The 15,631-nt window shown below is 51.3% G+C and overlaps 2 protein-coding genes across 2 annotated transcripts; one reads left to right on the top strand and one right to left on the bottom strand.

Annotated features, from left to right (window-relative positions):
* Window positions 1-45: 45 nt before the first annotated feature.
* Window positions 46-2,429, top strand: MIEF2 (mitochondrial elongation factor 2). Its single transcript, XM_010003585.1, has 3 exons — window positions 46-84; window positions 453-630; window positions 1,372-2,429. Exons 1-3 carry the CDS (start codon window positions 46-48, stop codon window positions 2,427-2,429), a joined length of 1,275 nt encoding a protein of 424 aa, XP_010001887.1.
* Window positions 2,430-5,487: 3,058 nt separating this feature from the next.
* Window positions 5,488-15,489, bottom strand: TOP3A (topoisomerase (DNA) III alpha). The gene is made up of 19 exons (XM_010003562.1): window positions 15,304-15,489; window positions 14,200-14,259; window positions 13,802-13,875; window positions 13,172-13,247; window positions 12,528-12,636; window positions 12,272-12,415; window positions 11,513-11,683; window positions 11,202-11,302; window positions 10,991-11,065; window positions 10,783-10,865; window positions 10,469-10,676; window positions 10,106-10,291; window positions 9,553-9,682; window positions 8,861-8,974; window positions 8,619-8,784; window positions 8,059-8,202; window positions 7,648-7,770; window positions 6,648-7,372; window positions 5,488-5,666 (listed from the first exon to the last, which is right to left on the bottom strand). The coding sequence occupies exons 1-19, from the start codon at window positions 15,487-15,489 to the stop codon at window positions 5,488-5,490; spliced, it is 3,054 nt and encodes a 1,017-aa protein (XP_010001864.1).
* Between the last annotated feature and the right edge of the window lie 142 nt (window positions 15,490-15,631).

The raw sequence follows: 15,631 nt of genomic DNA, 5'->3' as shown, positions 1-15,631 counted from the left end.
GGGTGGTCGGTCATCCCGTGGAGGAGGAACGCGTGGATCCCTTGGATGTGGAATGTGTTCCGCACGCTTTGCCAGCTGCTCCCGGTCTGGGCCCTTGAGTCTGGCAGAAGTGGTGCTGGTGCCAGCAGCAGTGCTGTGGGCATGGGGCTGCCTGCTCCCACCCTGCCTTTCCCCCCACCTGCCTGGGACAGCAGGTGCTCAGGGTGCAGTATCCCATCCGGAAAGGCACCTCGGGTTTCCCTCACCTTTGGGCACCCAACTGTTTTCCACTTAAAGTTGCCGGGAAGGAAACATTCAGCTTTGTGCCCCCCCCCTGCTCCCTGTGGCTTTGCTGGCAGAAGCCCTGCGTGGGGCTGTTGTCCCCTCTGTGTGTGTCCCCCTTAGTTCAGGGTATGACCATGGGGAAACAGCTGTGAGAACAATTGATCCGCAGGGATTTTCCCTCCCTCCAGCTGATCGACCGAGCCACCAGCCCCCGCGACGAAGGTGACCCCAAAGCCGAGCAGAAGACCCTGGAGGAGAGCTGGCAGGATTTGGCCTTGATCAAGACGACACCAAAACCCCCCAAGAAGCAGAGGAGGGAGGACCTCAGTGAACCTCTGCTCTCCCCAGCTCAGCTCCTGGTGCCAGGTGAGGCTCGTGGGGTGTGTGGCAGCTCCTGCCGCGAGTGGGAAGATCACCTTGGTGTGCTCCAGGCTGGCTGAGCTGCTGCCCCTGGCCCTGCTGGGAGCTCCAGGTTATTTTTAGCTCAGTGTCTGGAAAGCTGACCTGCTTGTGCCCTCCCTTCTGGGAAGCTCCTGAGCCATGGCCCTTTTTAGGCAATGCCTTTGGTAACAGCACCTCTGACACCTTCCTGTGGCCACAGCGCAGCAGGGGCTGCCGGGCCTTCGTTTCCTCCAGAGTGGTGCCTGCTCTGCTCCTTTTCTGGGTCAGCTCTGGCTGGAGGAAGGTGCACTCAGGAGCTGCCAGAGACAAAGGCTGCCTTGTCTGGCTGCCTGCAGAGTTGGAGATTTCCAAGTGGGAAAGCAGTCTGGTTTGGTACAGAATGAGTCCTGAGGTACCAGACCCAGAGCAGGATTGTTTGTAGGACTCCAGCAGGTTTGCCCATCTCCAGCTGTGGAGTGAGGCTGGGTGCTGTTGGGTTTTGAGGTTAGTTTGGGGTCTGCCTTGGCTGAGAATTGCTGGGAATGTTGGAGGATGTGGTGGTGGCCCCCTTGGTAAGGTCAGCCTTGTGTCCAGAGGTGGGCAGAGAGCTGAGCATCCAGCTCTTTCCCCCTCTTGACTGAAGCAGGAGAAATTGCTGCTGCAGGTTGCACAGTCTGCTCAGAGCTGTGACATTTCCCTCCCTTCTGCCCCATCCCCTTCTCCCAGAGCCCAAGCTCTGTGTTGCCCCTCTGGAGACTCCTCAGGTTGCACCCAGACCCCTGCACTGCACGCTGCAGGAGAAGCTCCTCTCCCACTACAGCAGTCGGCTGGCCGTGCCTGAGGCACAAGCGTCCCTCGCCCCACATCTGGCCAGGAGCATCTGTGTCCAGCTGCAGAAATTCCTGCGGAACAAGTGCCCGGAGCTGCCCTTTGGCAGCCTTTTCCTCAGAGGTCCCCTGCTGGATGGCCTCGGGGCTCTCACAGCTGATGACATCCACCTCATGCTGCCAGTGGTCCTCGACGCCGCGCTCTGGACCCTCATCCCAGGGGAGGACACGGTGGTGGGGAACCCCCAGTACTGGATGATCAAGAGGACTGATCTGGAGTATTTCCCTCGTGGGTGCAGCCCCTGGGATAGGTTCGTTGTGGGCTGGTACTTCTCCTCCAAGCTGCTCACCGAGACCCTCCACAAGATGCTCGTGGCCTCCATCAACTGGCCTGCCATCGGCAGCCTGCTGGGCAGCGTCATCCACCCTGTCGTGGCCTCCCAGGAGCTGAAGCTGGAAGTCAAACACGATCAGGTCGAGCTGAGCATCACCCTCTTCCCAGTGGTGGAAATGGAAGACAGGGTTCTTCTGGCCGCTCCTCCCAAAGGGCTGGTGGAAAACCTCTGGCTTGAGAGCTTTTACAGGGCGGAGGTCTCGAAGGTGAAGGAGCTGGATGCCGGTGACCGCGGGGCTCCCCAGCGCTGCCTCTGCGTCCTCAACGGCGTCTGCAAGAGCCACCCCACCCTGCACAAACTGAGTGGCAGCCCCTTGACCCACGTCGTCCTTCACCTCAGTGCCACCACTTCAGACTGGGCAGAAGAAAACCTTGCTGACAGGTTCCAGCAGGTGCTTGAGGAGCTGGTGGGTTACCTGGAGAAAGGGGTCCTGCCTTCCTACTTCAACCACAAAATCAACCTCTTCTGTGAGCTGTCGGAAGAGGAAATTGATGAGATGGGCTTGATGCTCTACAGGGCTGTGTCTGAGCCAGAGCTCCTGCTGAAGGAGAAATGCTCCTGAATGTAGGGTGTTCCTCACCCATCTGCTGCTCCCTGCTGTGAGGGTTGCAATGCTTCTAGCTGACTAGTCAGAAAGAGACAAAGTTCTTGCACTTTATAAGAAGAAGTATTTCCTGTTTGAACAGAAGGTGCCTGCACAGAGGTGGGTGTTGGTGTCAGGAGCCTTTGGCTGGGAGGCTCTGCCCAGCCTGAGCAAGTGCAGCTCACACTTCAATCAAGTACCTACAGGTTAGTCCCATCCTCTGGGCACTGGGAGCTGGTGTGAAGGATGTTTGGTCCCTGGTTCCCAGTGTCCTCTGCCTGTCCCAGCCTGCTGTTACTGCTGCCAGGCTCCCCTCGTGCTCCAAGACCTGCTGGAGGGGAGCAGTTCCTTGCTGCTGCTGTTGTCCTGCAGGCTCCTCAGTCAGCTTTTGGGACATGGTGGGACCTTCATCCATCTGCAGGGTGCTGCTCGAGCCATGACCTGGGTGGTTGTCTGGGCACTTCAAGGTACAGCCACAGCAAATGGGGCCACAGGTTTGTTCCTGGGAGACCCTTCCAGTGGCCAAAAGGGGTGAGCTCAGCCCTGCATCCTTGTTCTGCTGGGATCTGCTCTGCCCTGAGGAAGGGAGGTGCTTCCAGCATGGGGCTGGGACTTTGTGCTGTCCCACAGCTGTGTTTTGCTGGAAGATGTCCTCAGAAAGGCAGTGGCAGGAAGAGCTCCTGACAGCCAGGAGGCTCCTGGTGTCAGCCCCTAGATGGAGGCTGTGGCAGGGCTGTGTGTCCCTTCCCAGTGGTGGGTCACTGCCCGTGTCTGTCTGTGGGTCCTCACTGCTCTGCCCTGAACCACCATGTCCCCTTCTCATCTGTCCAGTGACCATTTCACACATATTGCTGCTGTCTTCAGATCCTGTTCCCCCAAAGCCCTGTGAGCTGGAAAGTAGGACAAGAATGATGGTCTGAGCTGAGCACTTGCAAGAACTGAAGTGGTTTCTGCTTTTTATTAAGAAGGTGTGTTCTGCTTGGGGATTTTGTTTTGTTTTTTGACTTTTATTCCTTTGAGTGGCTCCTAGTAGGATTTGGTTCTGGCTGCAGTGCCAGGGCAAAGGAATATATTCTTATATTTAATGGGAAGAGCTGGTTTTGTACACTGGTGGAGATGGAGAAATCTGTGGACTTCAATGTGGGCAGCTGTTGTGGTTTGGTTTTCTTTACAGCTATTGTCTTATGGGAGGGGAAAAAAACACCCTGTGCTTTTTCTCCCAGTCTGAAGATGACTTTATTTGTTCCTCCAAACCACTTCCCAGGTGTCAGTGATGAGAATAAACCTTCCCTGTGTATTCTGGTTCTCTGGTGTCAGCTGTGTTGTCTCCTTTCCCATGAGAAAGGCTGAAGCCACCCTCCAGCTGTGGTGGCATGTGCAGGGTGTCCATTCCCTTGTGCCCAGAGCTTGGTGCTGGTCAGACCCCTCTCCCAAACCCCTGCAGAGTGCCTGGCTGCTGTATGAGAGCCCCCTGGACACTAAGCTTGTGCCACCTATCCAGTGGCTCTGATGCTGGCCAGGGTTAGACTGGGGAAGCTGATGAGGGCTGATGCCACCAGCAGCTCTTCCCCTGCTGCCTGTGAGCTGCAAAAACACTTTCTGCTGCCCTTGCTGTTCCCAGGCCCATCGCCAGCTCAGTGATTGCCATACAAAGCCTCCTAATCCTGTTATTTTCACCAGCAGGTTTGTATTTTTAGGCCACAGCTGTTGATTGTGGGAGTGAGGGGTACAGGGAAATGCAGCTTGAGCTCCCCTGACCATGCTCAGCCACGGGGCTGCTGTGGAGTTAAAGGTTCTCTTCTCTCTCATGCAGACCCCAAAGTGAACCTGTGCTGCTGTGATCTCCCTGTACAACGTGCTTCAGCCTCCTGGCTGCTTGGGACTGATCCCAGGGAACTGCTCCATATCCCAAAGGAGCAGGGACCTGAGCAGCACTGGCAGCCCTGGGGGAAAAACAATGCTGTCCTCTGGTGGAAGAGGACAGGGAGTCTTGTGGAGCTCCTTGCTTTGATGTACAGAGGAAGCCCCAATGAGAGGGAGGATGGAGCCTGGCTCCCTGGGAGTTCAGTCAGGAAACCAGAATCTCCCTTCAGTTCCACCAGCTGTCTGTCTGTCTGTCCCTGGGCAGCTGATGCAGCTGCCCCTCTGCTGCTGACTTCTAAAAAACACCAGGAGGAGTTTCTGCCAGGAAGGTTTCTGTGTGGTTCTGCTGAGTGAGTGGGAAGAGCAAGATCTGGGTTGATGCTTTTACAGCAAGAGCTGAGCTGTTTGAAGCAGGAAGAAATAAGGTAGAGATAAGATGCCACAGTATCAAATGAAAAATTAAATAATCTTTTAATAAGAAAATTAACGGTTTGACACAAACAACTTTCATTACCTAGCAGCATCACAGAAGCACCTCTCATGGTTTAAGGAAGAGCTCTCTTTCAAATTCAGGAACTGAGATGAGGGTTCTTCCTGACCTTTGCAGCTGAGCTTCCCTTCCAGGGAGAGCATCATCTCCTCCACACCTGGCTCTCCCCTTCACTGGCAGCAACAACCAAGGTAAGCAGTGACAAAAAAGAAAGGGGAATGTTCCTCAGGTAATGTGAACTTGAAAGGAAACTTAAAATTCCACACTGTGGAAAGCCAGGGACTGAGGAGAGGGAAGCAGCCCTGGTGTCTGTTCTCATGGCCATGATCCAGCTCTTCCTCCAGTAGAAAGGCTGAGGAGAACCAGCACCATGGTGGGAGCTGCAGGTGAATTAGATCTAGTGATGTTTTCTCCACAGTTCCAGTTTCCAAATGCTTCCTTGAAATGTTTAGACCATCCCAATCTGCTCAACAGAAAAGCAGCTGAAAACAAAGACTGACACCAGTAGGGGAGCCACCTTTTGAAGCTGGTTCAACCCTTGCTGCCCAGGCAGCCTGCAACCAGCCCTTCCAGTAAGCATTCAATGGACTTACTTCTAGACTCAAGTTCCTTTCAGCAGTAGCTGCTTGTGTAGGAGCTCACAACCCTGGACCTTCCAGACTCTTGAGAGATGTCCATCCAGGCTCAGTGGTTCTGAGGACAGTTTTTCCTTGTATGGCCAGGCTGGTGGCAAATGCTACAGGTCCGTGGTTTCTTGGCAGTGACTCCTGAGGACAGAATGCTTGGTCTCTTGGCTTTACTTCCCAACCCTCTTGAGTATCCACTGCTGCCAGGGGGGTTCACAGAGACATCTCCAGAAGGCCCTAGAGAGAAACAACTTGCATTTAATACCTTTGGAAATACAAGTAGGTGAGAAACAGAAGATAAGTTCAATATTGCAGGTCAAGGATTTTACTATCCCTGCTGCTCAGATTATTTCCAAAACTACAGGTGCTTCAGAAGAGCTAAATGTTACCCACTTATCTTGCAGCATTAGAGAAACGTGGGAACAGAACAGGGGACACTGGTTTGCCTGGTTCTGCACTCTGGTCTGCAGCTGAAGCAGAAACAACAAAACATGCAAGAGGAGAACTTGGTTTCTAAGTGGTTTTGAAAATTTTATTCTACCCCTTTAAGCCCGAATGTCTAAAAAGGTGAGTGCTGAAGATCTCAGACCACATCTCCACCTCTGCACTTTGTCTTTTGTCCCTTCTCTTTCCTCCACATCCTTATTTTGCTATTATTTTTCTGTAAGGGGACTTCTCAGCATTTTTCCACAGCACCCACACTCAGTTTCCCAACTGATCAAAGCTTCAGAAAGACTTGGCCTTTCCCTGTATTCCCAAACTAGGGCAGAGGGAGCAGCTCACTCAGATTCCCTGGCATGACAGAATGGGGTTTAAGATCTCAAAAAATCTGTAGCAGGTTGGTAAAAGCTCTCACAAAGCTGAGCACTGTGACTTGGGATGAAAATTTCCCAGACTGCTGGGCTTTATCCAGTGACTCACATATGCTTAAGCTTACTGCACACAGAAGTAAAGCATTCTGCTTGGAGCTCAGCAGATGTGTACTGAAGATGTCTCCTGCTAACAATGGGGAGGTAAGCCAGGCTCAGCTGTTACAAGGAACATTTATAGTACTATGATGCTGCTGACAGATGTTCTAAAGACAGACCCTGATGCCTGTCAGATGTATGAGTTGCTGCAAGAGCTGTCACGCTGTGGCAGCAACACACGCCTGTGAGAAGTGTGTTCAGTTCAGCTTCAAGGGCAGCCTCCAACCCTTGTGTCCCAGCCCAGCCTCACCTGGTTCCACAGCTTCATCTGCCCACTGGAAGAAGCCACATTGCTGCTCCCGCGGCTTGGAGCAGGTGTGGAACTGCCTCCCTTTGTTGGGCCCGTCCTTCTGGACGGTGCGGGTGACAGCTGGTTGGTCACACTTGCAGACAGTGCCACCTCCTGAATCTGAGCTGTTGCTTCCAAAGGGCTCTGGGCCCCTCCCTCCTCCGGGACGCTGGAATCCTGCTGGGCCCCTTCCTGCGAAGGGCTGGGGCAGCGCAGAGCCCCGCGGAGCCGCGTTGCTTCTGTCCTCCGAGTGCTGATCAGCCCAGAGGAAGAAGTTGCAGGTGCTGGAGCTGCACTTGTAGAACTGCCTGCCTTGGTTGGGCCCTTCCTTTCGCACAGTCAGCAGCAGGGCTTCAATCCCACAGTTGCACACCACGGCGTTCCCTGCATCCGGAGCGGCCGAGGGAGCAGCCCGAGCTGTTCTTGCCGAGTTCAAAGAGAGCAGACGTCCCGGCGCCGGGTTTGTGGTCCCTCTCACCTGCCTGTTTTCACCACTAGCTGTGCTGGAGGAGCTGCTGACCTGCGGGTGGTGACCTTGCTGGCTGGCTGGTGCTGGCTGGGCCGGGCGGTGCAAGTACTTGAGGTCCAGGAGCTCTTTGAGCATCTCATCACAGCCCCCGATGCAGCCAACAAACTCCAGGGGCATCACGGGTGGCACGCTGCCCCTCTTGAACTTAAACTTCAGTCTAAAGGGAAAGGAAGAATTCAAGTCTCTCAGTTTCTAACTCCTCATCAACAGACCTCGATTTGAAGTTTTTAAAAATTTTTTTCAAATTCTGCTGTGCTTGCACCAGTTTCCCCAGCCCCTCTTCTCTCCATCCCCAGACCACGCCAGTGCTGCTCCAGCTTTTTAAGACTGGAATGGAAAATGGTTGCCCAGCCCATGGAGGTTTCTTGTCCTGATAGCTAAAGCAAAGTCTGAGGGACTGTGTGCCCCTGAGGGAAAGCTGGTACCACCCACCTGTGAACAGGATGGGGTTCACACACAGCACAGATGCTCTCATCCCTGGTCACATCCAGCACAAAATCAGGAAACCAGACTGCAGTTTTACAAGCTGGATAGCCTGTGCAGCTGAGATAGAACCTGTTGTGGGATAAAAGCACTGGATGAGGAAGAGGCAAAGTCGTGACAGTCAGTGATGTGTTCTCCTGTCTTCTCAGCCATCAGAAATGGTCAAAAAACAGTTTTTAAGACCAAATATGTACTTGAGAAAGAAATTAATCTGAGTCCACGCAGCTTATGTAGCTGGTGGAGTAAGCTAGCTGCTCCCTAAGCTTCATGCTTGCTGCAGAGGGGAGATAAAGGAACAATGCCCAGAAAAACAGAAACCAAGGCAGGAGGCTACTTTCTACAAGAGGGAAGATCACCAACCCGCCGTTCCTCTTGGTCTTCAGGACCATGTCGCTGTTGCACTGCGGACACTTCCGAACAGCCACGGGCATTGCTGGGTAGACCTCCTCTTGCTCTGTGATTTCTGTGCCTTCTCCAAAATACTGAGCTAGGGCTTGGTCCAACCTATAAAGAAAGTAGCAGAGCATCCTGTGTGTCTCCTCTGCAAAAAGCAATCAGGCAATGCAGTGAAATGGATCTTGCTGCCCGCCACACAGCCCCTCCAAGGTTCTCCACAGCACCATGCCTCTGGAACAGGCCAGGTGAGGGCACAACATGGAAGAGGTCAGTGCACTCTGCCATCTCTTTCAGCCAGTTCTGAGTTTAATGTTAAGGGTTTAAACCAAGATGAGCAATGAGTTTGCACCAACCCACAAGTGTGCCAGGATGCAAGTCATCTCTTCCCATGTAAGTGCCCACACATGCTGGGCAGAGCTCCAGGGAAAGTGTGACAGGACCCCACTCCAGGCTGAGCCCCAGATGAGAAGGCAGCACCTCCCAGAACAGCAAAGCAAGCAGAAGAGGGCAGAGACAGGACTTACTTGTTAGCTCTGGCCACAGCTTCAATGAAGACTTGCTTGTACTTCTGGACCTGCTGCTGCAACACAACAGATTTGTCCTTCTTCCCTTCACAGATGAGTTTCAGATCAGCCTCCAGCTCAGCTCGAAGGTCAGGCTTGGACATCTCGTAGCCCATGGAATCGTAGCCTGAGGAAGACACTGCATGGTAAGCACAAGGAACAAGGAAGGAACCTGCTGCTTTCCTGATGGGCTCTGCTCTCACCTTCAACCAGCCCCATGCCCAGGTGGCCTGGGAGGAAGCGCTGATCCTGGGTCAGACCCACGTACATCCGCGTCTTGATGGTCTCGATGTGCTCGGCGTGAGTGGCGTCGGTCCCTGAAAGCAGGTAGGTTGGTAGGGGAATTAGATGCCAAGAAGTGACTTTCCCTGTGCCTAGTGCAGAGTGCAAGGTGCTAAAGGAACCAGGAGACAACTTATGGTCAGGAGCAGCACTGCCCACATGTGCTGGCACTGAGGGCAATAAGGTGCCGGCAGGAACACCCTAAGCTACACATCCCCCTGGGTACTGGGAACTCTCTGCAGGCTCCTTGGGATCTTTGGACTCTGCCTTTCATGTTAGGAGGAAATTCTTCACAAGGAGGGTGGTCAGACAGTGCAACAGGCTGCCCAGGGAAGTTGTGGAGCCTCCATCCTGGCAAGTGTTCAAGGCCAGGGTGGACAGGGCTCTGAGCAACCTGGTCTAGTGGGAGGTGTCCCTGTCAATGCAGGGGGGTTGGAACTAGATGATCTTTAAGGTCTTTTCCAACCCAAACCATTCTATGATTTAAGTGATTTTTGTCTTAAGTGATGTTTAGAGAATTGCCTACTCTGAGGGTGGGACAGAACTGGTGTTAGTTAAGAAGCTTATGAACAAAGCTCTCCCACGAGCCAAAGGCCACACTGGCAATACTGACCAATGCCATGTTTCTCCATGAGAGCAATGAGATCCGCTTCTGTGAGGAGCAATGGAGGGCTGGTTTCCCCATCCACCATCTCCACTGTAGTGGGCTGAAAGCGAGACCCTTTCTGATACAGTGGGATAACCTGAAGGGAAGGAGAATCTCTTTGAAACCACCTTCTGGTCACCAAAGACAAGATGTCACACTAACAGCAGGGCAGTGCAGTAGCAGGGCAGCACCCTGTTCTGGAGGAGATCCAGTCTCAGGGTCATCAGGATTAGCCAGTAACAAGCTGTTTGAGATCAAGGAAGAGCAACTACAGCTCCTCTTGGTGAGTAAAGTCAAGTTCTACATCCCTGGGTGGTCTCTGCTGTGGTGTCAAAAGGGGAAGGACCTATCTAAAGCTGGCACAATAAAGCCCCACAGCAGGGATGGCTTTGAGTGGAACAGCCAGTGGACTGGGAATAGTCAGAGGACATTCTATAGAGGTGTCTGAGCTGGCAGTGAAGTGCAACTTTAAACTCCAGATACTTTAACCTCTCCCATCTCTGTTATTCAAGGGTATTACCTTATCACTCCACTTCTCATAAGGATAAACTTCTAGGTAATTTCGGGCCAGGATCATTAATCCTTGAGCAATGAAGCGCTCATTAGCGATGTCAATCTCCACAGTTGTTTCCTGGCCCTTGGCATCTTGGGAGCAGCAAGCCAGGAAATGGCGCACGATGAATTCGTACAGTCTCTGCTCGTTGCCCTAAAAGCAAAGAGGAAAAGAGGGTCAGAGCCTCCTCCTGTGTCAATGAGGTGCCCAGAAACACAAGGGAGATCTCAGGTGAGGAAGCCCTCTAATCATGATTACATTATTAAGATGTGTATCTTTATTTACCAAGCAGTCCAAGCCACCTGTTACCTCTGCCCTTGTTAAACTCACCTGCAGGCTAGTGGTGTGTTTTGTGGGGTGAATGGGAGGATGAGCCTGATCTGATTTGTTTCCACTCCGAGGGGTTGGCCCACCCTCATCCAAAATCCTCTGTGCAAATGCTCCCCAGCTCGGGTCCTGTGTTTGCTGTTGCACTAAGGCAGAGAGGTTCAGCTCCTTGGGGAAAATGTTGGTCTCTGTTCGGGGGTAGCTAATGAACCTGAAGAAAGACAGAAGGAGGAGCTCCAAGATGCTTCCCATTTTGGGCTAAAGGCCATTTATTTTTGAAAGATTTAAGTTTGCCAGGCCAAGTCTTGCTCTCTTACCCTTGAGTATAGAGTTTTTCTGCTATTCTCATGGTTTCCTTTGCATTTATTTTCAGCTTGCGGGAAGCCAACTTCTCCAGTTCCTGAGTTGGGACAAGCCAGAAGAAGAAAAGAAAAAAATGTATTTGTGCATAATTCAGAGTGGTGACTAAAAATCTCTGTTCAAAGCTGCTTTCAGAGAAGTCCTTTCAGGACAGTTCAAACGTACCACAGTGTCCAGGGGCAGGGGCCTCCATTTGCTCTTTGGCTTGCTCCCAACCTCAACAACAGTTGCTACTGGATCCTAAACACAGAGGAAGAAAAAGGCAAAAATCTCCTTTAGGAATTTACACAAAGTGGTGTTTAACATCTTGAGCAAGAGGGATGCAGGAAATGTTTGACTAGTGGAGGATTATGCAATTATTTACAAGCTTTCTTACCTCCATACACATCTGGTAAAGGACCAGGCAGGCTGTGTGGTTGAAGAGCCGGTTCCTCTTCCAGTTGAAGACCACAGTGCCCTCTTCATGATCATGTGTCACTGTGCAGAACAACAGAGCTGAGTGACACAGTCCTGATACAATGGAAACACTCAGAGCTGGGAAACCTTCCAGCTCTGCTTCACAGCCATGGCAAAGGAAGAGGAAACCACCTCTGCAGCACTCTGTTTCTTGCCCTGATTTTTTTTTCCCTTTCTAAACTCCTCAAGCCCTTTCAGATGGAGCCCACAACTCCCTTTACCCAAGCATACCTTTGATTTTATAGAAGCCTTCAGGAACAAAGGCCTGGATGGCTTTGAAGCGTTCAACCACAAAGCCCAGCGTTGGGAACTGGCAGCTGCCGTAGCTGATCAGCTGATCCGCTAAAATATCCGGGAAGATCTTCCGGAGCCTCAGTGTCTGGAATCTGGTGAAGGCAGCACCTGAGAAAACAAAACATCAGACTGAGTAACACAACATTGGAGGATGATTACACCACTTCAGATGGTTCTTTTCAGTACTCCCGAGTATTGATTTTGCTTGATTTTTAAGACTTGCTTGCAGAAGCCTCCGTGCTGTGTGAGCTATACACCTGAACTTGGCTTCAAAGAGCACGTTTCCAGTAAAACATGAGATGTGATTTAGTTGTCTCTGATGTAAAAATCAGATTTATGCCACCACAGAGGGCAGTTCTGCTGTGTGTGGAGGATACAGCTGATTTCTAAACACCCCTTGCTGGGCTTTAACAATGCGTATTGAATGTGGTTAGAGGGAGAGTCTGGTGGCTGGCTCTCTTGTTCAGCACTTTAGGGGAGTTTAAGTACTTACAGACAATAAGCTGAACACTGGTAACAAAGCTGTCCCCTGCCTGCCACCCTCCTGCCACGTCCCTTTAGAAGAGCCTGCAGCAGCTCAGGCCTGGCAGCCTGCTCTCACTTCCAGCTCGTGGACTTGGGAGAGTTGGATTAATGGTTGGAGTCAATGATATTAGAGGTCTTTTGCCACCAGAATGATTGATGGTGTTTACCCACCTATCCTGAGGTCCAGCTCCTGCCTGACGTCAACAGCATCACTGGTTTTCTGATCTGGCTGGGTGAGGTTCTCACAGGCTGTTCTGACGGCGTGGAGCGTAATCTCTGAGAACCGGGCTCGGAAAACCTGGAGGTTTGGCTTTACTGCCAGACACCAAATTGAGAACACACCTCTGTTAGGAGCTCCCTGAGCAGTGATACCTGTTAAATCAGCACTCTATTTGACTCAGATTGCTGAAAAGGATGCTCTACACACCAGCTTTGCAGACGTGGATGATCTCAAAGCCGATGTTCTCTCCTTCTCGGTCGCAGTCCGTCCAGATCACCAGAGCCTGGCACTGCTGGACTTCCCGTTCCAGGGTCCTCTGAGGAAACAACCCAGGGTGAGACACACCAGGCCACTGGCTTTGTCACTTCATTGTGGAATGACTCACTGGCTGAATGTAACATGCAACATGTATCCATAGAGATAAATTGTTGCCATAACATTTGGTAATTGTGTCTCTCAAGAGATGAGGCTGTTTTCAAAAGAACTGAGTCATTTATTTACATCTGACCCTGTTAAAAGCAGGGCTGGGATTGCACCACAGGCTGGTGTCTGAAAATGTCAGGGTTTGGTAACACTGAGATGCAATTTTTCCACCTTGATGGGAAAAAACCCCAAACACCTTCTTTTAGCAAATAAATTGTTCCTTTATTGCACTAATTGTAAGCGAGCTGGAGATGTTCAGTGTCACAAAATCATGGCACATACAGTCCTAGGGAAAGCAGGAGGAATTTGCTTAACTCTGGAACTTAGAAATTCAGGACAAAGGGACAATCCTCCTCCTGTCTAAGACAATATTTTTAGAGCCAACCTCTGAAGGCAGAGTTACAGGGCAGCACTTAAAGACAACGTACCTTGATATCCATGTAATTTTCAGGGCAATACTTCTCAATTTCAGCATCAAAAAGAGCCAGGGGGTTGCAGCTGTGCCTGGTGAGCAGAGGATGAGCACAACAAACTAAAACACATGTGGTGAGACACTGACTGGTGCTGTCTTGTGAAGAAGTGTTATTCAATTCAGAATATATTTAATTATTGGCTTTGTCTTAGCTTAAGAGTTCACATGAAATGCTGAGTTACAATTAAAAGGAACAGAAAAAAAAAGCAGAACAGCCCTAAATAAGCAAATTCTCTTTTTTCAAACACAGAGAACAAAGGAGAGGGAAGCTGGAGAAAAATGCCTGACTTCCCCAGACAACTCCTACTCTGACAAAGGACACAAATATCAATCAAGTTTTGGAATCAGTTTAATTCCTTAATGTATTTTAGCCAGTACTATGACTGCATTTTAGCCAATGCTGTGACTGTGCTCTGCAGACAGTCATCTGAAACAATATTTTAGCTAATCTACACAAACTTTGGTCCTTATCACCCTTTTCTGCACACGGTGTCAGAGTCCCTGCCTGCTTCCTAGTCTTTGAACTTGCAGAGCCCTGCTCAGCTTGGGGTTGAAAGCCAAAGATGTCCCTGGTGGGGGTACTGACCATTTCCGAAAGGGCATCTTAAAATCATGAGCCAGCAAGTGTCCAGACACAGATGTCATCACCATGGTAACGTTCTGCAAGAGACAGAGCGAGCTCATTAGCACCCAATTAGCGACCTGATCTTGAGGCAGTTCTCCATTTCCACCAAGTGACACCTCCCTCCTGCTCTTCTCTCTGACAACTAAATCTGTGGCCTCCATTTCTGTAGGAAGGTCCTGACCCTAAACAGCAATTTATTGGCAGTGGTTGAGCCAAGCAAAGATCATCTGACTTTTCCTCATCTTTTGGACAAAATGTCCTCACTTCTGGAGATGTTTTCTGACTTCTGACAAATGGCTTTTGGTAATTAATACTTTGCACCTCTCTAATCCAGCATTGGAATGAGAGAAAACTCTTACCTGGCCAAACATCTGGTAGTCATATTCATAGATCTTGTTGAACTTGGAAAACCCTTCTCGCTGGAAGGAAAAGGAGAAGTTGTTGAGTTTCTGGCTCCTAACAGGAACCAAACACATTCCATCTCCACAGAGCATGGAGAAGCCTGGGGCAAGAGAACACCAGAAATTGCAGCTAATGGAAACTACCAGAATCATTTCTGGAGACACTGAAATGGTGCTTCCCAACATCACAGAGTTTAAAGCGATGCCCCAGGGGGATGATGCCAGGGTTATCTCCTCATGAACAGCAATGACAAACAGTGGGGAATAGATCTGTTTAATGGTGCTGGGTAGTGACATTCCTGGCAAACAAATATCCTGTTTCAAACTGTGCCAGCTCTGGGTCCCCCAAACCACCCTCCACCTGAGACTTGTGGAGGTTTCTAGATTGGGTATTTGCTGCTTATCCTACAGAAGCAGGATAGTGTCATCCTGGGTCAGGACTGTCAGTGCTTGGATTGTCAATAACACCTTTCAGTCAAATCTAACTCTGGTCTGGAAGCACCTTCTAGGTACCAAGTAATGACAACAACTGTTAAAGGTCACAATACAAAGCAGCAGAGAGATCTTTGAACTCCTCCAAACCACAGGCCATCTCGGTGTTATCATGTGAACTTCAGTAAACCCCTGACACTTGCTGACGCTGCAGGAGTGGTGGCTTTGGACTGGGGAATGCCAACAGATGGTTTCAGTTCCTGAAGCCTTTTTACATACATTGCAAAGCTGGGAATGACACAGGGGGCCCTCACCAGGAAAGCAGAATTCTAACAGGCCTTAAGTCACAGGGAAACAGGGTCTGAGACCCCCAAAGACATTTGGGCAAGTGGTGTTTGTCCACCAAAGAAAGCAGTTCTTGTACCCTCACACAGCCAGAGACAAAACCAGTGCAAGATGTTGCACATGTTGGTGTGAACTGCCCCTGCCAAACTCTGCAGAGGGAGCTGAGGCTCAAACCCAGACTGCACCTGAGCCCAGGTGCACGGTGGCCCTGGTGAGCTGAGCCTCTCCAGCCAGCCAAGCCAGACCTGTACCAGGAAGCAGCCAGGAGATGTGCTGAGCTCCTACCCGCCGCATTCTGCTGTTGGAGAGCAGGTCTGCAATCCCGCGGGCAGCGTCGTTCTTCTCGGCCACGCACAGGACCCTGCGGATCCTCTGCAGAGCCCCGTCCTCGGCAGCCCGGGAGAAGAGGCGCCAGGGCTGGGGCAGCATCCTGACCCCGCGGGCAGCAAAGAGCCCGGCCTGGAGGTTCATTCCCGGGCACGGTGACAGCTCCCGCGGGGACCAGACATGCTGGTGCGTCCCAGGCTGGGGCCTGCTGAGCACAAAGAGCGATCACTGAGTCTCCCTGGCCAGCGGGCCCCGGGTACCACCCCCTGCCCGGCTGCCCCTAACC

This window comes from Chaetura pelagica, unplaced genomic scaffold (assembly GCF_000747805.2).
Source record: "Chaetura pelagica isolate M959 unplaced genomic scaffold, ChaPel_1.0 scaffold408, whole genome shotgun sequence".
NCBI lineage: Eukaryota > Metazoa > Chordata > Aves > Apodiformes > Apodidae > Chaetura > Chaetura pelagica.
Note: the sequence above shows the minus strand (reverse complement) of the source record. Positions and strands in the feature narration are given on the sequence as shown.

Excerpts from the sequence above, each read along its gene's own strand:
- MIEF2 (XM_010003585.1), top strand. The coding sequence starts at position 46 with ATGTGGAATGTGTTCCGCACGCTTTGCCAGCTGCTCCCG. Across the intron at positions 85-452 it reads CGCTTTGCCAGCTGCTCCCG|CTGATCGACCGAGCCACCAG; the intron begins GTCTGGGCCCTT and ends CCCTCCCTCCAG. Across the intron at positions 631-1,371 it reads AGCTCAGCTCCTGGTGCCAG|AGCCCAAGCTCTGTGTTGCC; the intron begins GTGAGGCTCGTG and ends CCCTTCTCCCAG.
- TOP3A (XM_010003562.1), bottom strand. The coding sequence starts at position 15,489 with ATGAACCTCCAGGCCGGGCTCTTTGCTGCCCGCGGGGTCAGGATGCTG. Across the intron at positions 14,260-15,303 it reads CCAACAGCAGAATGCGGCGG|CGAGAAGGGTTTTCCAAGTT; the intron begins GTAGGAGCTCAG and ends TTTTCCTTCCAG. Across the intron at positions 8,203-8,618 it reads GCTGTGGCCAGAGCTAACAA|GTTGGACCAAGCCCTAGCTC; the intron begins GTAAGTCCTGTC and ends CTTTCTTTATAG.